Source organism: Oreochromis niloticus, linkage group LG15 (assembly GCF_001858045.2).
Source record: "Oreochromis niloticus isolate F11D_XX linkage group LG15, O_niloticus_UMD_NMBU, whole genome shotgun sequence".
Classification (NCBI taxonomy): domain Eukaryota; kingdom Metazoa; phylum Chordata; class Actinopteri; order Cichliformes; family Cichlidae; genus Oreochromis; species Oreochromis niloticus.
Window position 1 is genome coordinate 31,878,344 of NC_031980.2, and position 26,141 is coordinate 31,904,484.

The window sequence follows — 26,141 nt, forward strand, 5'->3', positions numbered from 1 at the left end:
GTTGTGCACTAGCGTACACACTGAGTATTCACGTGCTCGTTAGACTGACTCACAGTCACAGCTTGGCCTTTCCAGTGCGGTCAGCAGCCTTCTACAGACACGCGCCCTCAGTATTGTTAGTCTCTTCTGCCCATTGACTGTATGACAGCCTCCCTGTAAGGCCAGTTTACTGTGCTGGGGTCAGCATACAGGGCCTACAAAATAGAGACACAGCTTCCTGATGTCAGTTCTTCAGGCACAGGGTCACACAGAGGTCACTCACTAAGGCACACAGTAACAGTAATGTTTCCACACTGGTTACATGTAGCAGATTAAGAGAACTTCAAATCTTATCGAGTGAGATTAACATTAAATGAGGTAAACTGAGAATTATTCTCAGCGCATACAATCTTTAATCACCACTGACATACTATCAAAAGGATAATCCTGCAGAAAACTGTTAGAAGATGTTTTTGAAAAACTCATTTGACAGACACTGCTGATTTGAATGTTGGAAAACAAGACCACTTTATTGAGAAAACTGCAATGAAAACTAAAGTAAAAAGGTGGACGTAAAGTAACTGATTATCCAGTCCTCAGAGGTGGGTAGTAACTAATTACATTTACTCAGTTACATTTACTTGAGTAACTTTTTGGAAAAAAATTACTTTTAGGAGTAGTTTAGTGCACTGTACTTTTGAATTTTACTTGAGTAATATTATTATAAAGTATTGCTACTCTTACTTGAGACAAACACAAACCTGCAGTTTGTGTAAAAGTGAGACTTCTTGTTTGTACATAAGGTTTGTTGTTTTAGTGTTACTCTATCTGCTGAGCTTGTTGTGCCATCTGAAGTAAAGTAGCAACATTTTTTTTTTGCTTTTCAGACTTTAAAATACCAAAATTTGCACTAAAATTTATATTTTTGTCTGTCTGATTATCTCATTTTTAAACATGAAATCAGATGTTATAATCAGTTACTCAGTACTCAAGTAGCCTTTTTTACTAAATACTTTTTTACTCTTACTTGAGTAATTTCTTGGACAGCTACTTTTTACTTTTTCTTGAGTAAAACTATGTTGAGGTACTGCTACTTGAGTACAGTTTTTTGGCTACTCTACCCACCTCTGCCAGTCCTACCCTGGATGATCACTTATTTATTTTACATCGTGGACCGCAGACAGAAACACTTTGATCTGAAGTCGACTGATTTCATGATAAAGTTGTAAAATTACACTGAAGCTCCAGATAACTGTCCACACTGCCCTGTAATCGTAAAACATAAGTTTTTATTAGTTCATAGAATAATGAATAAAATGTTGTTGTTTTTTACTGTGTAAAGAAAAAAAAGACATTTCCATTGTAGATACTGGAGAAACAGGAATTTCTCTGTCATTTAAATCATCTAATCTTTTTTCCTTGTCAGCCACTGCGGTCCATTCATTTCAAACACATTCACATTGTCCTGATCTAGAACAGTCATACTGCTTTTCCTTCTCCACAAGCATTCAGTTAGTTCATTACAGAAGTCATTTAATACATAAATATGCTTAGCTACTGTAAGCTGGGGAAAAGCAGACAGAAATGTGATTTCTTACTCATGTTTGGAGGGCTGTGCCAAATCATGCTCCAGGAGACAACTGTGTAGAAGATCACAGCAGAACAATACTTGCACTGTTTTGTAGTAATGATGAATACTACAATTTGATTTCAGTGCAGAAGTGACCTAAGTGAAGGCTAGAGGAAACGGGGAAAGCCAACAGTATTGTCAGCAACACTGCAGGTTTATCACTCAGAGACATACAGTATATCACTTTAGTTACATTGGTGAAGCAAAAGAGGACACATGCTGTCTGAGTTAAAGGAAACCATTGTCTTCTCTCTGTGATCCCCATACATGTAGAAACATATACAGTGACGCACATGTTGTCTGAACCAGTCACCCAGCATATAATGGCTCAGATAAATCTGAATCATTTAAAGATGCCATGTGTCACATGTGGTTTCTACCCCATTGAGTACCATTTGATATTTTGGCCAGCCTGGTTCATCTTTGATTGATGCATTAACCTTTGCACTCATCTCTGGACTGAATAATATACAGACAATAAAATTATAATCGGGTCGGGAAAAGTACAGACATTCTTTAAGTAGAAGTACTACTGTTAAAAAAATACCCCAGTAAAAGTTTAAGTACTGACTCAACTTCTTTACTCAAGTAAAAGTCTTATTTTGAGTACTTTTTTTTAAAGTAAAAAGTTGTTTTTGTCCAAAGCTAACTGAACCTTGTGCTATATTAATGTAATGATACAATAATATACACAGGAATACAAACTTTAGTCTAACTTTTTTTTAAATTCCAATTATACTCAGCTTGAATCAAAAGAAAAACAAGGAAATTATTTATTCTCACTCCTCTTCAGTAGGGCTAGCTAGATGCTGAAATACTGCAACTTACAGACATCTGCAGTCGTTCCGGTGTTGTGGCAAAAACAACAACAACAAAAACACCTTCCCACTTTAACCCGACTTTGGTACACGTCATCTCTTTTTATGCAACATCCTCTGGTGATTATTAAACACGCAGGACTGCCTTTTAAGTGATTATTTTCAAATGGGTTTGATGTTTGGAGGCTCGCAGTGACAAAATAACTCGACCCAAATCCGTTAAAGCAAAAATAATGAGTCAGTTTAGAAAATGTAAGAAGTAGAAACTACAGATATTTGTTTAAAAATGTCGGGAGTAAAAGTAAAAAGTAGTCAAAATGAAACTACTCAAGTAAAGAACAGATACCTTCAAAATTGTACTTAAATACAGTAACAAAGTAGTTGTACATTGTTACTTCCCACCTCTGATGATAATGGAGAGAGAGACAAATTACAGTGATGGGCAGCACGGCTGGCTGCAGACACAAAATCGGTCCTGACATTTTCAATCCAGATGATTGCTCAGAAAACAAAGACACACACACACACACACACACACACACATATGTGTATATATATATATATACATATATATATTGCATACAGTTTTGAAACAGTTATTCTTGTTAATCAGGTTGTTACAGTTGTTGTTTTGTTAGTTCTTAGCTGCACTGCACACATGTAGGAAAAGCTACACTTTAGCTATTAGCAGTGGCTAATGGTCAAAGTAGCCGTTCACTTTACTTGAATCCTTGACTCGCTCCATTTCTGATTACGTCCTTCATCTATTTTCTCACCTTGTTAATTTCACTTGCTTTCTCGTCCTCACAGTGGCCTTTCAAATATGCCAGACTACCAGTCCAGTCCTATTCATGCCAGTTTTTTGTTTATTTTTTTTTTACAGTTGTTTCTCAAAAATACTCCAATTTTGATTTTGAAGCAAGTTCTGAGCTTTCTTTTGCCCCCGAAAGAGGTCCTTGTCAGGAGTTGATATTTTATAAATGTTCAGGAACTTCACGATTGCTAAGTAGTCCAATTTTCTGTTCAGGTTTTTTACAGAGGAAATTTAAGACATTCATACTTGTGAATTATTAGAACCCTGATTTAGTCAATTAGTCTTCCTGGATTTTTGGCCCTGTTGTGGAAATCCAACTTAGATTATTTGCTGGAGGGATTTTTACCCCTCTTGAAAGCTGACAATATTGAACTTTAAATTCTGGAACTTGTGGAACAGATTTGGATTCAGCTATAAGAAAGAAATCCGATGAATAATTGGTGGAAATGGTTGGTTGTTGTCATGTCATAAAAGGTCCAGGGGATGTGGAAAAACAACAAAATGTGGTTGAAAAAAGAAGACATGAAGGCAACATATTAGATTAAAGGTTCTTGTCTGTATTAACTAATCAAACTGAAAGAGACAAGTCGCCATCGCCTTTAAAAGGATGGAAACACAACAAAGCTCATAAAAGCACTAGAAAAACACAGAACAGGAATAAGCAGCTACCACACACAGGTCACTGGCTGCAAACCAACAAGACTCTCTGGCACTAGAGCGCCCTTTCTCCAGCCTTAAAATCTCCGCCTTAATTGCTTAGTAAAGTTGCCTGGGGAAAGGACAACCTAAGGCAGGAGAGATGAAAATCCCTACAGACCCTACTAGGGTCATAACAGGTGGTATAAATGAAGATCTCTGTAAAACATGTGGGAGTCCCTCTTGCCATGAAGTGTCTTCAAAGTTTTCAATTTTTAAGTTGGCTACATTAACCGAATAACCAAGAAGCTGTCACCATTTTGCTGTCCATCATCTTATTTCTATGGGTCCTCTAGGAAGGGAAGAATCTGAAGCTGCAATTGTTCTTTTTCCTTCCTGTTAGTGATGGTTGTAAGTGGATTTGTGGCCTGAGATGAATAATTAGTTGTATCTGGACATTTGGCTTCTCTAGACAGTGGGTGGATAACAGAGGACCACATAGTTTAGATGTCCAGACAAAAAAGATTCAAGGAAAGCTTGAACATTAAAAAAATAAGTCTAGATAAATAGTCAAAGGGATAACATTTACCTTTAATGCTCACATGCTGGTCATATGAAATACCTAGAGCCTTTTAACACCACAAGAGTTTATGAAAAGGGCAGAAATTATGTATATATGCACATATTTATTTTATTCAATGCAACTGTAACTTTTTTCCCTCTTATGAACACACAACAATGTTTTTGGTGTTCTGATCAACTGGTAACTATAAACACGAAGTATAAAAATAATGGTCCAATAGGGAGGAAAAACAGTTTTTTTTTCTTGACACCCTGAAGCACTTTTATCAAACTTTGATGCCAGTTTACCTGTTCACCATGGCTCATAATCACAGCATTTCATGTAGCATAGCCACAGAAATTTAACAGATTATGTGCCAACATCACAAACTGTAACCATTTTGGTGTGGGATCATGTAGCAGCTGTCAATTTATATGATCATGTGGAGAGAAATGATACGGCGTTATTGAAGGCCATACTGGATCCCCGGAGTTAAGCGTCCTGGAGTGGTTTCTGTTTTTGCCACTCTTGTCCTTTATGGAACATGCTGTTGAGGTCACCTCCTTGGCTTACTATCAATATACTTAGCAATGTACCATCACAGGTGTAAGGAACAGAAACATTCATACCAGGGTTTGTGGAAATTTAAAGTTTTAAGATGAGTTTCACTTTAGCTTTGATGGAACTAAGTGGCTACCATGTTTCTACTGTTCTTAAATGCATCCATAGACCCACCAAGAACGATTCAATTTATCTAAGGGAATAAAGTCCACTTATTATGTATTCTCTGCAAGACTAATTTTGTATCTTTGTAGTTTCCATCACTTTATATGAGTTTTACTTTGCTCAGAGACAGGGACACTGCACTGCTTGCATTTAAAAACAAATAATTTTGTTAAATTTATAACCAACATTTTAATCTGCTTTTCCAGTATCATGCTGCTGAATGTACTACACAACACTGAGATTCATGCTTTCTTTTCATACTGTGATCATACTGGGTGTTCTGTGCAAACAGCTATTGATCTGTCGTTTTGGCACCCGGACTGTTAAATGTCATACCGCTGAATGTGTTCAATGCCTGTTTGCTTTCTAACCACTTGATATGCAGGTGTACATACCGAGTATGTCAAAGCTTTAAATGTACAGCTTTATGTAAATATATATTGCAAATACAGTTGAATACTGTGTGTCATTCTTTGCTATTGATCACTGCTCAAGTCACTTACACTTGACAAATTTCTGTGATTTTCATTTGTGTTTAGATGTATGTAGTTCCGCCTCTCTACAATCTGCAAATATACAGCCTTAGTCTTACTTTATATGAAATATTAAATTCAAATTTGACCCTTTTCTTCATGGATGTGTTGGTAAGTGTTAAATCTGTTGATAAGCCTTTATTATTCAAGTGGTTAAATGTGAAATAATACCATGCAAAGTTGGTTTGTGTCTATCTAACAGTGTCAGTTTCTTGCAGATTGTCAGTAGCCTTCTGCCACAGTGCCGTTCCGTATTCACTCCCCACAGCTGAGGGTTTGTCCTTCTTAGCACTGATCACAGGTAACAGCAATGTCATGACATACCAGCAGGTGTGTGATATCTCTTGGCAAGCATTCTCCACACATCGCTTTAAGCTCTGAATCCAACATTAGGTTATTATGTTGTTGTCACCTGCAATTTTGAGTCAGATTCTTTCACATGCTCACAGAACAAGTAAAGAAATGATGTAAAGGACAACAAGTAAACTGCCCCAAACCCAGATACCCTGATTTAGAACTGTATCACTATATTAAAGCTTGTAACCATCAAGAGAAAAAAAAAAAAGAATAAAATTGCTCTTAATGTTCCTGATTGGTACTAATGGCTGTGTGGGTTTCTCTGGGTACTCTGGCTTCATCCCATAATATGTGACACAGATAAAGTGCTTAAAACACTGTATGAATCTATGGTTTAATGTGGCTCATACTTTAAAGTTCTTTAAGGTTTGAGTTTCTCTGTACTCCAAAATCAGGAGGTGTGACCATGGCAGTGTACCCTGTTAAGAAGAACCAATGTCATAACACTGAAAAAAACCTAAAGTTACCAAATGACGAGTGAATGAAGCCCCATGTTCATCATGCAGTCTTTGTGTACTTTTATTGATGTCATAAATAGAATGGTGAATGATAAATAGATTGGTGCCTGTGTATTTCTACTCTTACTGGTCTTAATCTGTTTTGCATAACGTCTCAACAATGGTTTCTAACTCACACTTTCTTATTATCAGCAGTGGCAGTTCCTCAACCCTCTTCAGTTGCTCAGGAGATGTTTGTGAGTCTTCATCGCCTGTTGAAAAGAGCCCATGTTACCAGTCTGTGATACTGTCATCCCAGAAGAACTGCAAAACCGTTTCTGCATAGACTCGACCTGAGAACTGTTCCACAAAATGTTTGGTTATGTTTACTTTGAAAAATCCAAACTATTACTGAGACAGTTTCTACTGCTAGGAGAGCAACATGAACCACAGTCCCTCTTTATCTGCGTATCAACCCATTCAGTAGGAAGCAAGGTGTTTGAGTTGAAGCTGAGTGACAGCAATACCCAGAACTACAATAATACAAAGTCAGATGAAGTTTAAAGGTTTTATTTGTTTTGCAAATGATTTAGATCATTTCATTTCAGATCATTGCGATAAAATAAAACAAACATCACAAGACCTCACACATCTACATAATTTAATAATTATAGAAGAGCATTATGGAGAGGTTACAATTGAACTTTGGATAAAGGGTAGTATTAGTTATGTTAAAATAAAAAGATTTAAAAAAGAAAAACAAGCTCACAGTCTGCCTCAATGTTAAGATGATAATAAATGACTATAAAAGCAGAAAAGTTCAAGTTTATCATTTTGTCCACATCTGACTGCAGCCTCTCTCTCACATCCGTCTGCAGCTCTTTCCATCCTTGTGATCCCAATGTTTTTCCTGAAAAACATCCCCATAACAGAGTATGGCTAAACCCTCATTTGCACTTCATAAAGTATGCACAAGGCTTTAGCTGTTTATACTACAAAACTTGTTGCTTGTTTTAAACTTCTGTATAAGGTATAAACATTTACTACAACTTTTTTTTCCATTTCTTCTCCGGTCAGGTTTTATCACAGCTTTTCTTTAAAGTCCAGAAAGCTGAAGGGAAAAATATCTGTATGACTTAAAAATGACTAGCAGTTATATATGATAAATAAATAAATATTAGGGAATACCACCATTAACAGAAATCAACCTGTCTCTCTTTGGTTTAGTTGGAACAGATTGTAGAGAAAGACACAGAAGACTAGTCAGTAAACTGTTATTCACCTGAGTCCTGCTATAATACAGGCTTTTAAAATACCACCCCAAACAAAACACTAACAACCAAAAAACAACAATTTTTCCCAGTAATACATCCTTTAAACAGATAATATTGTGATTATGTGACTATTATTGCTTTAAGGAATTTCACGCATATGTGCACATATTTAACTGGACCATCTGCGCTGTTTTGACCAATCTTGGTGGCCACTCAGACCAAAAATGCCAGGTCCGATTTTTTTGTCCCAGTCGAGCTCTGGTTTGGATTGTGGAATTTGGTGTAAACAACATGAAAGAATGGATCAACGTAGGTCACCAGCACTGAATATAGAAATACCTCAGAGACACAGCTAAACACTCCTCAGGGTCAACACTATGAATGTCCTCGAGTTGCCCAGACTTGAACCTGATTAAACATCTCTAGAGAAATCTGAAAAATGCTGTACACCAACACTCCCCATTCAACCTGACTGAGCTCGAGAGGTTCAGCAAAGAAGAATGGAGAAGCTGCCAAAGGTGCTTCAACAAAGGCTATGAATACTTACGTACATGGTATACTTTGTTTTTTATTTAAAAATAATCAAAATCAAACATACAGCTTTCATTGGCCATGCTGGATTAATGACTCCCAAGTCAGGGAGTAAATTACACAGGTGGGTGGAAGGATAGTTTCCTTCTCAGGGGAGCAGTCAGACATTGAAAACTATCTTGACATTTTGATAACCAGGTCTATAGGTGATAGTGAAGTTAGGTGATAGTAATTAATGAAACTTTGTGGCCTCAGAGTCTATCAAACTGTATTGGAGAGAATGATTACGGGCGATGACATATCTCAGCAGGTATTAACGTACTCAGTAGGGACAAGACACACTGCAAGGCATCTTCTGCGGCTTAGTGGAGAGAGGCGAGCATGGCCGAGCAGCTTGGCTTGCTTGCCTGACTCTTCTTACTAGCTTCCCCCATTACTCCACCCTGATGGGACCTTTACTGTGTCTGATTTTAACTGGCCTCTTTCCACGATGAAACCAAGAAAGTCTTGGAAAAGACGAGAATATCATGAAGATAGACAGTTGTTAATGAAATCTCAGGATGTCATTTGAGGGTCTGAAATTTCTGCAGGAGCATTTGTTAAACCAAAAGACACTACCATGTACTCAAAGTGACCCAGATGTGTATTAATCACTGTCTTCCACTCATCCCAATCCTTTATTCTCACCAAATGTAAGCATTACTGAGATTCAACTTGGTAAAAAACAGTCGCACTCCTGGAGCAACTCAAAAATAGAGATAAGCAAGGGTAGAGGGCATTTATTCTTTGTCGTCATCTTTTTTAAACCGTGGAAGTTTATACAGGGCCAAAGGAACTCGTCTTTCTTCTCTACAAAGAAAAAAACTGTGCATAGGAGATAATGAAGGACAGATAATTCCTTGTACTAATGAGTCAGTAATGTACAATCCATGGCTTCATGTTCTGTCTGTTGAACAATCATTTGCACCATGAGGAAGAGAGAGAGCTAGATCCTTACTGAACATTTTGGCTAGGTAGTTAGGTCGGGCTTGGCAAAGGTGTCAATTTCAACTGGGGGAATGGCTGACTTAAGGTTATGTTGGTGGCACCAACATTTCAACCAGAAATTTTATTTTTGCTTTTAGTATGTGAAGGTTACGTTCACTGAACCACGAATATCTTATAACCAATGTGAGGTGGGGGCCTAACCCTGCTGCCAGAGTGAGAGAGTCACAGGTCAAGTCTTATGGGTGACGTCAGGGAGATGGGCACCGTTTAAAGCGGAGACTTGTATTTTTGAATTCAGAGGCAAGGAACTAATAATGAAACTTTGTTAGGCCCCAGAATCATTATGGGTGTTGACATATCTTAGCAGGTATTTACACCTTGTGTGGTGAGGAGTTCTTATTTATTTTGTAAATAATAGCCAAGGTGTAGCCAAGTGGCAGAGGGCTTCCACTTGGATGAAGCCAAGTTAAATCAACTTTATTTATTAAGTACTTCAACAACAGCTAGCACGGCCCAAAGTGCTGAACATAAATAAGAAAAAATATAAATGCTAAAAATAAAAATACAATATAGAACACCAACATCAGAAAGACAATGAAATCCAAAAAAAATAAACATTTCTATACTGGGTTAAAAGCCAAACCGAAAAGTTGTCTCCCCGAATCTCCTCTCTGCTTTTGGTAGATGATGTGAATCTGTTGGCTTTATCAGGGTGGTGGCCTCCAGCTCGCACTGGAGTGGTTCACAGTCCAGTGTGAAGTGGCCATCTGGGAGGGGCTCAGAGTAGTGCTGCTACTCCTCCACATTGAAAGGAGCCAGTTGAGGTGGTTCAGGCATCTGACAATAATGCCTCCTGGGTGAGGTGTTCTGGGTATGTCCCAATGGGAGGAGGCCCAGTGCAGACCCAGGACACACTGGAGATATTTTATTTATAAGCTGGAGAAGCTGGCTAGGGAGTGGGAGGTCTGGGCGTCTCTGCTGCCCCCGCGACCCGGGTAAACTGAAGAAAATGGATGGATGGATCAAAGCATTTTATTAACACTATAAAAAGGTGCTATATAGTTCTTCTTATTACTGTGGAGGAGAGGGTCACAGTAAAACCAGTGCTTGTCTGACAAGGGTGCCTGGGGAGGTGATTTCAACACACAGCGGAGACATATCATGTATCAGATATCCTGGCGGCAGTGGCGAGCAAGAATGGATGAAAATGTAGTGTTAGCTGTGCGGTGCACTTTGGAGTGCTTGGACCTTCACATAGCTGTTTTACACCTTGGCTTCGGACAAATCACATGATGATTATTGGGTTAGTGACCTTCAGGACCATCTCCAAGGTCACAAACCAAGTCTGGGTTAAATGGGAGTCTCCATCATTTGTTAGAATTGAAGAGGCTCCTTGATGCGAGCTGAAATGTCTTCACAAACCAAAAAGACGTCCCTCAGACTACTGAAAACAGAATGGGCTATTTCCCCTATACTGTTGTGACAGCTAAGCTATGTTCTTATTTATTATGTTCATGAGGTTAAACTGGCGATCACAGAAGTAGGAATGATGAAACGGCACGCTTTGACTCTTTGCTTTTATTCAGGTAGCAGCATCAATCAGCACTGTCCTACTTACACACTGCAGCCCCGCTCAGCCCTGCAAGGCTAACAGATTACACTTCACACAGCTGAAGACCGAATATCATACAACAGTCACTTAGATAGCTTCTTCACACTCATACACACTAACCTGCACCAAGACCTTGTGCAGCTTCCTGTACAGGGTGAGAGATCACTGTGATGTGTGTGTGTGAGAGAGAGGCCTCTAGTTTTACATCAGTATCAAGTTTGTGTGTCTCTGCTAGAGTCCAGGGAGTTTTTTGGAGACTAGGACTAAGTGACAAGTTGCTGCCTAATGACGCGTTCACTCTGATCCTGGCTGGGACCTGACAGAGGCTGATGTGCCGCCAGCTGCTCAAAGTGGAAGAGTGGATCCATAACTGCAGCTGACTGCACCTTCAGTTAACAATTTTTACACCCTTAACCTGCAGGAAGAAGGACTGACGTGGATTAAAATGCATGTGTTAGTTTTATTCAATTTTGGTTGCTTAGGTAACAGGTTGCTTTACCACCACGCTCATGACTGAAGTACAGCGGGTACCAGGAAACACAAGTGCAGCAGCTGTGCTCAGATAATCAGATTTTCTTTTCCTAGCTGGGTGAAGCTGCACAGAAGAATGTGAGTCATAATTATATTCAGGGTGAATTCAGGAAACGTGGTTCAGTGCTGCCTTTATTTCCTATGACAGGAAAGCAGTGATGGTGTCCTATAAGTGGACTGACAAGCAACCCAGATCATCATCTACATCCTAGTCAAAGATATATATTTTTTAAACAATTTGTTATATCCATAAATGAACTGTTCTTAAAATGACCTTTGCATGAAGTTCATCCCTGTGTGAAACGCTTTGTAAAGCAGACTCAATTAAAAAACAAACAAACAAACAAAAAAAAGGTAAATTGACTGATTCTTATATCACACTTTTCTACTCTCCTGGAGCACTTTATACAACACCCACATTCACAGAAGCACTTTCATTTCAGTGCTTCCTATCTAACATTCACAAACTGATGGATGCTTGAGAGACCCTGCAACTTGGAGCCAGGGATCGAACCATTAACCTTGTGATCAGTAGATGACCTGCTCTAGCTCCTGAGCTACAGACACCCCAGGATCATACACTATATTAGATATTGCTGTATTGCCAAGATGAAATAATTTGACTACAGCCATGTGAGCAGTGCACAGGAGGAGCGCTCTGACCTTTACACAGCCGTTTCACACTGTGACTCATGGGGCAAATCTGGGTTAAATACCGGGGTTCTGCTTCACTACTTCTTTCCTCACCTGACCTCATGATGTTTTCCACTGAAGTCATGTGAGTTGGAAAAGACATAGGAGGATATTTTTTGCACTATTTGACCAAGACCAGTATCATCATATTATCATGTTTTTTCAATATTTTTTTCAAGTATTCCATAATATCCATGTCAAAACTTTCAGTTTCACTGTATTGATTACAAAATTATTCCTGCAGTGATTTGTGTTCCTGTTGTCTTTAGACCCGTATCTAACTTTAGTTTTTCTTTATAATATCATACAGGACATTAATGCCCAGCAGTGACTTGTTATCAGGACTCTATGGCTGCCAGTCTGTCCACAGCCTCTCCAGATAACATGAGATTAGTGGCACAACATTCATACCAGACCAATAACGAGATGACGATACACCAACTGATGGTGTGACATCTCACAAACAAGAGAGCGCACACTGGCACTGTGTTATTGGCTCATTTGGCTGCTATAGTATCATTGTAGGGTCTTTACCTTACATTAAAGCACCTTGAGGCACCTATTGTTGTGATTTGGTGCTATATATATATAAAAAAAAAAAAAAAACTGAATTGAACTGCTGTCAAACTAGAGGCCAGAGGGAGAAAGAACGAGTGTAAGGAAGAAAGTGTCTGGGACTCTCCTAACTGGAACTGGTAGATTTTTACAGATTTCCAATCCTCCCATCAGCCATTTAACCTGCTCATAGATAATGCTGACTGTTGGGCCTTGTTGCTGCACTCTGTTATGGGAGGCAGCTAACTAAGCCACAATGCTTCCATCTGCTGTCACATTCTGTAGTCGTACCAAAACAGAAGACACACTACAGGGCTGATGTGGAGATCCCCTGAATATTAACCAAGCGGATGGCCTCCAGCCATTATTACACTTTTAGCTTCTTTGTCATACAAGCAGGAAGATTTATTCTGATCTGTATCAGCCATGAAACAAATTCAGCAGCAGCAGATGGTCAGATGGCTGCTACCCTCAGTATCTGAGTGTGTCTCACTCATCACAATAAGCTTTTTTAACTCTCTGTCAACATGTTGACCTCTTTGTCTTGCTGCCTGCAGATCGGTTGCATTGGAGTCGGGGCTGTGCTGTCAGTCATACTGCAGCTTCCTGTTAATTCATAGTTTTGGAAAGCCTATCAAGTCCACAATGCTCTACACCCTGCTAAGCACTGTCCTGGCAGAACACACACACACACACACACACACACACACACACACACACACACAATGTTACACATAGCCATAACACTGTCATTGGTCTTAGAAATATGGCAAGGCAATATTTTTGTTTGCTGTCTATCATATTCCATAACTGAAGCTTGAGGCCCACACACCTGGGGCCCAGCCCCAGCAGTCCCTTGTGCAATCATTCATAGCTTTAACATCCTGGGAGAAGGAAACACTTCACAGATTCTCTCCTTTATCCACAACTGATGACAAAGTTGGAACAAAAGAACTCCTGCAGTGTCACACTCAGTGTCCAATGTTCTGAGGGACTAAAGTCTCAAAGTATCCCCAGGACCCACACAGGCTTCCGTTCACACTGTGCTCCCCTCGTGCAGCCTGTGGAACATGTCAGTATTTCAAAGTTGGGGCTACGAGGGTCCGCAGTGGTGGCTAGCTGTTGTTTTCAGCCGTCATGTACTTAAGGGCGGCAAAACCGTACCGCCGCGACATGTTCTGTTGGAACTCCTCCTTCAGGGTCTTCAGGCAGACCCGGTACTGCTTATTGGAGCGGAACTTGGTGATGTCAAAGCTGGGTGCATGAGGCATATGGATCATGAAAGCATTGGGCAGAACCACAAATTCATACTCCTGTGGAGAGAAAAGAACAAACTTTCAGTCTGAATTCCTCAGGAATCACCGTTCATACCTGAGTACATCTGATCTGGTAACATGTAACTGCATGTGCCACATTTCTCTTCAGCTGGTCTCTAAGAGGAGGCTGAGCAGGTCATGCATAAGAAGCTAGGATTCTCAATCGAACTGAACCGAAGTGCACAGTTAACATCATTACTATTCTCATATTTTCAACAATAAGCAACACCTGTCACAGGACACACACAGACATTAGATATAGTGAGAATAAAAATTTATAAACACAAATTTGTTTCTATGACTTTTAGAAGTTGCATTTTTATGCTCCAAAAAAGGATGTTTACATAAAGTCCTCTACTTCAGTCAGACCTGACCTATGACCTCTTAAAATTAAAATCCAGTCATAATGAGTTGCATGCTGCCTTCTTCTTCAGCTAAAAGAGAACAGAACTTGTGACTGTAAAGCCATACAACCCGTCCAATCATTTGACCGACTGAGCTTTTGAGCTTTCTTTATCCTCATATCCTCAAAATACAAAAATAAATGTGGTTAAATTACACAGTGGAAATAAAAATTATCATAAGTTAAGTTATCCTAACGTGAAAAAAGTGGAATGTAGTGGAAAAGGATTTCATCATTTGAAAATATTCTGTATCACATTATAAAATAAACTTAAATGAGAAATTTAAACGTTTTCCATCCATCCATAGACTGCTGCTAGTCCGGGTCACAGAGGCAGTCTTCTTAGCAAAGATGCCTAGACCGCCCTCTCCCCAACTACTGAAAAATTTCCTTGTTTAACTACCTTCTTGACCTCATGCCCAGGGATAGACCAGTCATCCCTTTTCCCCCACAATTTTCCTCTTTAATGGAAAGGATGTCAGTGGGCTCAAAGAGATCCTCCTAATAAGTCAGTTAGTAAATTGACTGATACATTTTTCTAATAGTTGGAATGCTTGAAGTGCTTTTTTCAATATCTTAGCATCTAACATTGTTTCACACACTCGCACTCTGATGGGGAGCAACGTGGGCTTCAGTATCTTGCTTTGATATGCAGACTTGAGGGAGTGAACCCCCAACCTTCCACATGGTAGACAACCAGCTCTACCCTTCAGTCCACAGCCACACCACATTCAATTCAATTCAATTTTATTTATATAGCGCCAAATCACAACAGAAGTCGCCTCAAGGTGCTTTATATTACATTCCTTCCACCACCTGACTATATCCTCAGTTGAAGTCAGCAGCTCTCCATCATCACTGCATACAGGTGAGCTGGAAGACGCTTCTCTATTCTGAGTCACTTGACAGTTTGTCAGCACTGCCTTGACGTCAGTTGAAAGTCTTGTTCCATAGCCTCACCAAACTCCTTCCATTCCCAGGTTTGCCACCAGTCGGTGATGAGTTGTGCTGATCAGCTATGCTTCTACCTTTGCTCAAGGTCCAAAACACCAGTTTGAACGATTCTTTTAACTGCTGAGGAGAGCAACTGCTGACTTTTCTCAGAGGAATGTTGTCCTGGTCTTATCTGATAGAAGGTTCTAGCTGCTCAACAGTCCTGAGGCTCCAGATGTTCTAAGCTGGCGAATGGTGTGGAGGCATGGACTCTGCTATGAAGCCGTGCTGCTGGAATAGATGCAATATGCAGTTTAGCATCGTCCTGCTAAACTATGAAAAAGACATCTGTGTGGAGCAGATGTTGCTCTAAAATCTGTATATACCTTTCAGCACTGATGGAGCCTTTCCAGATGTGTCAGCTGCCAGTTCCATAGGCTCTGATGCCCCCAGTAGTATCAAATATACAGGCATTTGAACTGAGCACTGATAAGCAGTCAGATCATCCCTGTCCTCTTTAGTCCAGAGGACGCAGCGTTCATGTTTTCCAAAAAACATTTTGATTTCGATTTCTCTGACCTCAGATCAGTTTTTCACTTTGAGCTTTGGTCCAGCGGAGACAGCAGTGTTTGTGGATCAATGTTACAGATGCTTCTTCTCTGCATGATGGAGCTTTAACCTGCACATGCGGACGGCACACTGAGCTTTGTTCACACACGGTGATTTGTGAAGTGTTGCTGAGCCTGTTCACTGATTTCATCACAGACTCACGCCTGTTCTGCAGCCCTGCCCGAGCCATGAACACCACAACCATCCATTACTTATTTTTGGCCTTGTCCCTTGCACACAAAGACTTGTCCAGATTATCTCAGTCTGTTGATGATGTCATGTACTGTAGACAATGAGAATGTTCAGTCTTCACAATTTAGGAATATTACTTTGTTATTGTAGGGTCTTTATCTTACAGTATAAAGAGCTTGAGGTGACTGTTGCTGTGATTTGGTGCTACATAAATGAAACTGAAGGAATTAAGCTAGTTGCAAAATTTCTAGATACATTTTTCTTCCTTTGTTTTCTTCTGAGAAACTCTTTTTATATCCACTCATGTTACTGACCTTGCATGTTTGTCCAGTTGTGAGTTTAAACAACTGATATGTTATTGTATGAGTTTATGAGATTTATAAATCACTGGATTCTGTTTGTATTTACATTTTACAAAGTCCCAATTTTGGGAGTAACTGAGGTTGACAGTGGGAGCACTGAGCTACCTGTGCATCCAGCTCCATAATGTGAGCCACCTTGTTCCAGCCAAAGCCCACAAAGCGGCGGTCATACTCAGGACTGTCCCTCCTCACCATAACATAGGGCTCAAAGTCAGCCTCCCACTGCACTCTATAGGGAGTGGTGGCTGTCCGCCATTTGGCAAAGTTAGTTGGTGCATGGCCTTTAGTCCACACATGATATCTGTAAGGAGAAAAAAGGAAAGTAGTTTACCAGAGCAGAAATGCACTCTACAGTTTCTAAAATATTAGGTGGTACTTTGGACACAGGGATACAAAGCTCTTTCTCTACCGTAGATGTGAAAATTGAGTCTTTTTTTTTTATAGAGTGTTTACCCCACTCTTCAGACCAAATCATTTTTGATGGCAGTACAGTTATCTATTTTCATTAATTTATTTCAAAGTATTTTGTGAAACCAGCTTCTTATCCTTCTGTTCCAGATGTAAAGCAGCAGGTTTGATTCTGGATTCCTGGTTTTACTGGATGTCATGTGTGCCTCATTGCAGCTTTCTGCTAGTGCCACTCATTTTTAACGGAGATGCCTGCATGTCTGCACTGAGCACCCCTGGTCCGCCTTCCCTTCAGAGTAGTGGTGTTCAGACTGCTCTCGTCCTCTGAGTCCACTGACAGAACGTATCTGCGAATCTACTATTTTTTTCTGGTTCACATACCTTCTACGACAAACAGGGACAAACATGTCTAACCTGAAGGTGAAGAGTGTGCCCATGTCCAGCTGAGACAGCAGCTCGGCTTTAGATTTCGGGTATGACAGTCGATACCGAAGTGTCTCAAAGGCGGGAACCACTAGAGCTTTCTTGGTGTTGGCCATGTCCAGCTGCACCACAGACTTCCTGCACATACACGGTAAGTGATTGTTCACAGTGTCAATGCGGAATGAGATCAACATTTAGAGCTGTCCTTTGGTTTTTACCTGATTATCTTACCTGAGATACTCATAGAGGCTGTACATAGGCAAGAAGTCAATGTCTGATAGGAACATGTAGGGTGTGTTGACGTGTCGCATGGCCACATTTCGTAACAAGTTGACTGGGTAGAACTGACCCTCCTTGTAGACAATGTGGTAACCGACATTCCCCCGACTCATCAGCACCTCAGAGCCCTGAGCATAGCGGAGGAACTGCTGGGCTTCAGCATCTGACAAATACAGGGCGAGGCTGATGGGGCCTTCCCAGTGCTTACAGATCGCCTCCAACATCTGGAGCCTTTAAGACCAGATTACAGGCATAGATGACATACCCTTAAATAACTTATATATATATATATATATACATATACACACACACACACACACACGCATTACAACTGGAGTATTAGCTTTTTCAGCCAATGACAAAACATCTGCTGTCCTTTCATATTAGAGAAAACAGCAGGAGATCTTGCAATGAAAGACAACTACTGGATTGCAATATTTGAAATGTTAAAAGGGAAGTCTGCTTGCTAGCTGTGGGCAGTTCTTGTTCTGTTTTGTTCACAATGATTATTCTGAACTGATGTTAGAATAAAAACATGAAAAGTCAATAAAATAATTAAGAAGTTTCTTTTAAACCACATATTTCTGTCACTGGCAACCACAGGTTGCTTGGGAAAAATGAGTATACCCTGAGTAGTTGAGAGTGGTGGCTGGAAGTTGCAGGTACTCACTGTGAAATTGATTGGTGAAGCCCAAGTGAGGCAGGCCTAGAGGCTGTCAGTGGTAATTAGGGTAATTAGGGAAAAATGTGTATTTCCTGACTAACTGGTGAGTAGTTGCAAGAGGCTGCTTGCTGTAGCAAAGTGAAATTGATTGCAAAGGTGCATAGAGCACTGAACCAAAAACCTCCTTCTATTTGCTTTGGTTGCAAACAGATTTCTGTGTTTGCCCATAGATAGTGTGGAAAACACTGACTGGTCTGCAGAGTCTAAGCAGTAGCGAAACTTTTAAAACTGCAGTGCACACCAGAAACAGAGATCATTCCCCTTTAAACTAAAAGCTGAACTTTTTGAAATGTGTTGGTTTCCGTGGTGAGGCACAACTTTAACTCTGACGGCAGATGTTTGGTTTGACTTGCACTTTTCCAAGTTACGTTACCATTCGGTGGTTAGCTTTTAAGTGTCGGCAGACAATTCGATTCAATTTTATTAACAAAGCGCCAATTTCACAACAACAGTTGCTTCAATGCCCTTCAAGACCCTAAAATAATACAGACTGCCATTTTCCATGCAAACCATTACTAACTATTGCAATCTACTAGCGGCCAAAGCAATCACAAAGATGTTTTCAGTGCAGCATCGTCTTTGCAGCAACCTCCAGCAACCACTCAGCAGCCATCAGGAAATATTTTCCTCTAGTGACCAGATGTTGCCAGGGATTCACAGACTGGTTTTGATTTTGATAGTAAGTAAGTAAAGAATTTTGATGCTTCATCCACTACATGTATGTTATACAGTCAGTTGTTGATTATTCATTTCAACTAACTATGTTGGTGTATTGTCTAGTTTGCTACCAGTCAATATTTTAGCAAGCATTCCCCATCATGAAGATTATGTGAAAATAAACCTTTTTAATGCTACTATATCGCGTTGATCCAGATTAATGCTGAATAAGAGGAAAATAGAAAATAGATGAACCGATCCCACTTTCGGATGTTAATCAAGGACACTTTTAGACTCCAAAATTATTAACCTAGAAGCTCAAAAGTTCTGGGGGTAGTAATTTTTACTGACTGTTAAATACCTTTCCCTGGTGTACGATTTTAAAAACATGAAAATGCAGAGTACAGGCTGAATGGCTAACCTTTAAACACTTCGGGTAGGCTTGGGTATTTAGCAGTATGACAAAAGCTGCAAACTGAAAAAGAGCTGTTATTGGAAGTACGTTTGCTTCTGTTTTTTAAGTATCTTAGTATTCTTTAGTAGTGCAGGACTATATATAAACCATTAGCCTTTAAGGAATACTTTGGTAAATGATGATTGCAGCCAAGCTCCAGTACGTATCTGAATTCAACTAGAGTTGTCCCAAAAGCCTAAAGGGACCTAGATTCTTAAGCTCAAGCTTCAGCCTTACTGAGGCAAACCATTGTTAACTCTATAATAGGATGTTACTTATCAAAAGGCTTCTGAAGAGATGTAGATATATTTCTCCCCCTCTGTCATACGTAAGAGGTTTGTTCCTTTGATCTTTATCAATAAACAGATTCACCAACACAGCTGTTGATTGTGTGTTTTTTCTAACCAGGAACAGCTCTAATATGTTTTTTCTTAACATTTTCAATGTTCTAAAACCTCTGGAAGCCTTCCACTTCATTGTTCTGCCCACTTTGAACTAAACACACCTGTGTAGCTTCTGTAAGTGTGGGTGTAAACCAGCACCTGTCCATAGAGAGCTGGGCGACGAGAGTGACATCTGTGTTGTCAGAGCTGGGTTTATACTCATAGTGCAGGAAGTAGAGGTGTGTTCGATGGACAGTGAATCGCTCTCGACGAAACTCGTAGCACGGATCATCTTCATCCAGCTCTGACAGTGTCTTCTGGAGCTGCAGATAGAGAAAGATAGAAAGAATAAGACATTTTATAGACCAGAGAGACAGAATCTCAACAAAAAAACTAGACAAAACATGCATGTCACTGAGTGAAATAGGTATTTGATCACCAAGCAAAACATGTCTCAGTACTTGATGGGCAAACCCTTTTTGCTGGTAAAACATTTCTCGTAGTTTGCACACATCTCAGGAGGGATTTTGTGTTATCAATGGTAGTCTTGGTCACTGTGAGCTGCATTCAGCTGCCTTCAGATGATTAACAAGCTCCTATGTAGTTCTGGACTGATCCACCACCTCACTCTTAACCATCCTCACCCTACAAGGCAAGATCTTGCAAGGGGCTGTGGCTGCAAGGTGTTTGGTATCTATGAGAATGGTAATCCCTGAACCATATGGTGGACAGAGGTGAAAGGAGCAATCAAGCTGAAGGAAGAGTCCTATCAGGGTTGGTTAATTCAATTCAATGTTATTTATACTGTGCCAAATCACAATAACAAGGCGCTTTGAATTGTAAGGTAAAGACCCTACAATAATAAAGAGAAAACCCCACCAATCATATGATGAGAGTGGGAAGGAAAAACCTGGCATAACCAGGCTCAGGGAGGTTGACACGGTACTATGAGGCCTGATTATTCAAGACAGGGAGCCAATGAAGAGATGCCAGTATAGGAGAAATATACTCTCTCTGTTTATTCACCGTCAGTACTCTTGCTGCAGCATTTTGGATTAACTGAAGGGAGTTTTTAAGACAACTTATAATAACAAATTACAATAATTCAGTCTAAAATTAATAAATGAATAAACTAGTGTGTCAGTGTCACATGATTTTAGAGATCTTGCACAAATGAAAGAAAGCAGTCCCACATATTTGTATGTGCATTGAAGGACATATCCTGATCAAAAACGATGCAAAGTTAAAGTTTCCTTTCAGTGTTACTGAAGGCCAAGGTAATTACAACACTTGTCAAAGGGCAAGTGTTGTACTACAAAGCAAACAGGGATGACAGACTAAGGTTGGTGTTCCCACAGCAGCAGCGGGAGCAAGTTTTAAGATTGGGGCATATTATTCTGTTGGTGGGGCATCTGGGAACTAAGAAGACAAGGGACCGAATTGCCAGCAGGTTCTACTGGCCAGGTATGAACAGAGATGTTGAGGAGTTTTGCCAATCTTGCTCAATCTGTCAGCTGGCTGGTGATAAAAATGTTCCAAAATTTCCTTTAAAGCCTTTACCTGTTATTGATGTTCCATTCAGTCGCATTACAATGGATATAGTGTGGCCGCTAGAATGAACCCAGGCAGGTGATCGCTATATATTAGTGGTTTGTGACTACAGTACCAGATATCCAGAAGCATTTCCCCTTAGGGAAATTACAGCTAATCAGATAGCTTATGCTCTGTTGCAGGTTTTTTCCCAGGTGGATACTCCATCTGAGATTTTGACGGATGATGGTTTTGAGTTTCTTTTGCATACCCTGATGTAGGTGTATAAGCTTTTCGGTATTAGCAGTATTTGGACCCCCAATAAGATGGCTTGGTGGAGAGATACAATCGAACTCCGGAAGCAATGTTGAAGAATTTCATCTGAGCTAATGCTAAAGTTTGGGACATGTGGCTTCCTGATTGCCTGTTCGCTTATAGGCAAGTGCCTCAAGCATCAACCGGCTTTTCACCTTTTTCACCAGCTCCTTTATAGCAGGCAGGTGAGAGGACCATTGGATGTTCTGCAGGAATCCTGAGTGAGGCCGAAGAAAGAGGTGACGATCGTGTTGGACTATGTTCTTCAGATGAGAGAGAAAATGGAGCAAAACACCAAATTGGTGAAGAGGCATATGCAGAGCACTGTTACAACAGGGCCGCAAGGGAGAGCTCGTTCAGCCAAGGACAGCAGGTACTCTTATTACTTCCTACTGCTGAAAACAAATTGTTGGCTAAACGGCAAGGTGCTATGCTAAGAAAGCCGAGTTCAACAACTTATGAGATCCAGATGCCAGAGAGAAGAAATCCAAAACAAACATTTCACATCAATAAAGCAGGGGTGGGCAACTCCAGGCCTCGAGGGCCGGTGTCCTGCAGGTTTTAGATATCACCCTGGGTCAACACACCTGAATCAAATAATTAGTTCATTAGCAGCCCTCTGGAGAACTACAACACATGTTGAGGAGGTAATTTAGCCATTTAAATCAGCTGTGTTGGATCAAGGAAACATCTAAAACCTGCAGGACACCGGCCCTTGAGGCCTGGAGTTGCCCACCACCTGAGCTAAAGGAATGGAAAACCCAGAATAATCCAATCCAGCAGCAGTTGTTGGTGCAAACTGTGGCTGAGGAGGATGATATCAATGAGCAATTTATGCCTGTTGGGCTTAACTCTGCCTCTCTTGACCTCTCCCATCTCTCTGTAACTCAGCAGGAGGAACTGCATGCCATTATTCCTGCTGAGTTATTTTTAAGAAGAAACCAGGGGCGGCAAACCTTGTGGAGCCTGACATCTGCCTGAAAGAGAGTACACCAATATGGCAGAGAATGTACAGGATTCAGCAAAAATTGCTGCCAGTTTTGGAGAAGTAGGTAGCTCTGATATTGGATATGGGGGTTACTGAGCCCTCAACCAGTGAATTGACCAATCCTATTGTGATAGTAAAAGTTGTAATTGTAAAAGAAATTGTAATTTCGTTTAAACTCTGTTCCAGTGAAAATAAAAGCATTCTAAACTCAAATGGATTCCTTGGAAAGAAAAGTTTCACGATCTCCACCAATCCATGAATTAATTTGTTTTCAACTGACAGCATGGCAAGAGCATTTAACCTCTGCTGCCCCATGGTGTTGCATGTGAAGGTCTTAATTCTTTTCCACTTTATAATCACTTCTGCTGAATCAAGCAGAAGCTTTTCAATTTTTAGCAGTGACACTCTTTCAGATAAGGCATCCTGAAGGTTGTTCTCAATTAACTCGAGCAGAAACAGAGTATTTCCTGTGTGCAACTCAAAGAGACTGTACAGTGACTTCATCCTAATTTTGATCGCTCCTTCAAGTGTGACACTGGGAAATGATGTGACAAACTTCCTTCAGAGAATACAGTCCGTTATTCTCTGGAGGAAGTCGGCCGGAATAAGGTGACCACTTTTGATAAATGTCTCCTGTACCTGCATGACACATTAAGTCCTGGTATTCTTTCTCTCTCAGTCAGCCCATTCTCTCTGAAGCTGTGTGTTTGACTGGATGGTCATGGCCATTTATACATATTGCTTTTTGAGGATATACATAATATTAAACTCTGGTGTCAGCACAGAAAAACTGTAGAACCAGTAAAAATGAAGATGCATGCATGAATGAAGATCTCAGCTCAGTCTGGATCTTATCCAGGCATTTTTTCCTATCCACACAATTCTCCTAAACAGCGTTCGCTGTTCTGCTGTTGCAATTCTATAACAGTCACAGGTCTGGTCTGTTAGTAAAGCTCTTCTTTTGGGGGACTTGGGGGGGGGGGGGGGGGGGGGGGGGGGTTAATGCAAATAAACCTGCAAAAGTAAAAAAATACTTCCAAATCAGAGAGTCCTGTTGAGTGTTAAAGTGCCCACTCATATATATATATATCTATATATATCTATATATATATATATATATATCTATATATATATATCTATATATATATATATATATAATATATATATAGATATAGATATATAGATATATATAGATATATAGATATATATATATATAATATAGATATATAGATATATAGATATATATATATATATATATATATATATATATATATATATATATATATATATCTATTGCATCATCATAGGTTTGCACAATGAATTTATTGCGAGTCTAAAAGTCATTTTGTCCCTAACCTAAAAGAATGTAATTTCATGTGCTAAAAAGTTTCTGCATGTTATGATTCTAGCAAGAACATACCTGTTGTCTGCTCTTTGCTGACTGTGAAGGTCAGTGGCACTTTTGCGTCAATCTGAGCCACTGACTTTGATCATTAGCATTATTACCGACATGTGAACATAGTATATTTCACACTGTTTGTGTGTTGGGGATACAAGTTTCACCTGGTTGGAGTTTTGTTTAAGTAAATGTTTATCACTATTGACAGTAGAGGGCAGCAGGGTGCTTACTGTGGGACTGTTATGGCAAGACACACCTCTGTTCATTCTCCTATTCTACAGATTAGTAATGGCTCCAAAAGCACAGAAACTCATTAATGAACACTGAAGTTTATCCTCTGTAACTCCAGGATATGTTTACAATGTCCAATATGTAACACTGTAACTTACTTGAGCTCCTCTGGCTAAAATAAAAATTGCACAGATATGCTACAAGCACAGGTAATGTCTTTTAACACAGAATCATTGTCATGGTCCTGGGTCATCTTGACCCAGCGTTCTTAGTTTTTCTTGTGTTTTTGTATTTTGTTAGTTCATTATTTATTCCATGGTTCCTAGGTTGTTCAGTTTAGTTTATTGGATTCCCACTTGTGTCTCTGCCCTCTGTGTCTTTGTTTATATCGTGGTGTGAGTTCTTGTGCTGTGGTTCCTTGTGTTTTATTCTGGGGTTTTTTCCCCATGTTTCCCCAGCGTGTCATGTCTGTGCTATCCCTCGTGTTCCCTCGCTCCCTCGTCTGCCTCTCCTCCACTCCCACATCATGTTTCCTGTTTTATAGTGAAAGTCTTGCGTTTTCATGTTTATTCTGTTCAGTCCAGTCGCCCACCTTGTGTCTTCTCACTTCCTTGTTATCCCTCTGTGTATTTAGGTCAGTGTCTCTCTCAGTCCTCTGTCGCATCCTCCCTCATGGCTGTGTGTCTCTCCCTGTGTTTCCCCATGAGTTCATATTCTTAGATTTTCCCAGTTTAGTTTTGTGTCCCTCCCTCTGTTCTCAGCAATAAAACTGTATTCATTCATTTTGAATTCATGTTTTTGCTTAAGTGGGTTTGCATTTGAGTCCAATTTGTGGTTCACGACAATCCTGCTCTCTTAAAATGTAAAGATCAGATCACTTAGTTTTAGATTTTCTGTTCAGTGTTTGTGTGTTAATTATACTTGTAGAATGTACAAAGCAGGTATGACGTTATTCAGACCCCCCCCCCCCAAAAAAACCCCTCCCAAAACATTTGAATACTTTCAGTAGCCAACTTGACTGGGAACACATAAAGCATAAAAGTAATACGAGTCATGTCAATAAAAACTTTAGGAAGTACAATATATATGGATATAGGTTTCTTCCTTCCTTCCCTTACCATCAACAGATAACTATCCCTCCCTGAGCCTGCTTCTGCTAGATGTGTCCTCCTGTTAAAGGGCTAAGGATAGGAATTCATAAAACCTGGCGCACACCTCAGAAGCAGTAAAGGCATCATGAGTGTAGGTGATGCAAAATGTCCATGTGCAACCACTACAAAAATTTGAACAAAGTATCCTCAACGGTAACTTTCATCTACATGTCTGACTAGCCAGCGTACCCTGAACCTACCATGTCAGGTATTAATTTAATATACTGGGCATAGAAGGTACATCAGGAGATGTGGAAACTCAACATGTATGTTGTCAATACTAAGTCAAGAGTCAAGAGAATTTCTGCCTTATGTTCCAATTTATAAGAAATTTACTGTTTGTTTGCTACAAATGTAACTTGTTTCTAACTAACTAAATGGATGATGGCAGTTTGAATCCCACAGTGGTTCAGCACCATCTCAAATAACTTCACTACACTGACAACAGAAACAGAAGTACAGGTGCAGTTCCACATACATTCTCACTGTTGTGGTCAGCCTCACTGGGACAGCCGAACAGCTCTCGTCGCAGAAGGTTGCCATCGTACTCCAGAAAGGTAAGATAGAGATTCCGAAAGAATTCCACATGCTTGTTCTTTACTCGCAACTTCTTTGGAGAGTTCCAGTGGATCACCTGTTGAGGAGAACCACAGACTGAGAGCAGTGAAGACGCTTCTGGTACCACCATGTTCTAAAGAATCAGAGCAAT

The 26,141-nt window shown here is 40.0% G+C and overlaps 1 protein-coding gene across 1 annotated transcript in view; it reads right to left on the reverse strand.

The window, feature by feature from the left end:
• Positions 1 to 10,843: 10,843 nt before the first annotated feature.
• Positions 10,844 to 26,141, reverse strand: part of large1 (LARGE xylosyl- and glucuronyltransferase 1) — a 54,925-nt gene continuing 39,627 nt past the window's right edge. The window contains exons 10-15 of the mRNA XM_019346207.2: positions 25,911 to 26,066; positions 19,978 to 20,141; positions 17,553 to 17,831; positions 17,313 to 17,459; positions 16,596 to 16,791; positions 10,844 to 13,988 (exon numbers count right to left, since the gene is read on the reverse strand). Of these exons, the coding sequence (XP_019201752.1) occupies positions 13,791 to 13,988; positions 16,596 to 16,791; positions 17,313 to 17,459; positions 17,553 to 17,831; positions 19,978 to 20,141; positions 25,911 to 26,066 (1,140 nt within the window). The 3' untranslated portion in view covers positions 10,844 to 13,790. The remainder of the gene's footprint in view (positions 13,989 to 16,595; positions 16,792 to 17,312; positions 17,460 to 17,552; positions 17,832 to 19,977; positions 20,142 to 25,910; positions 26,067 to 26,141) is intronic.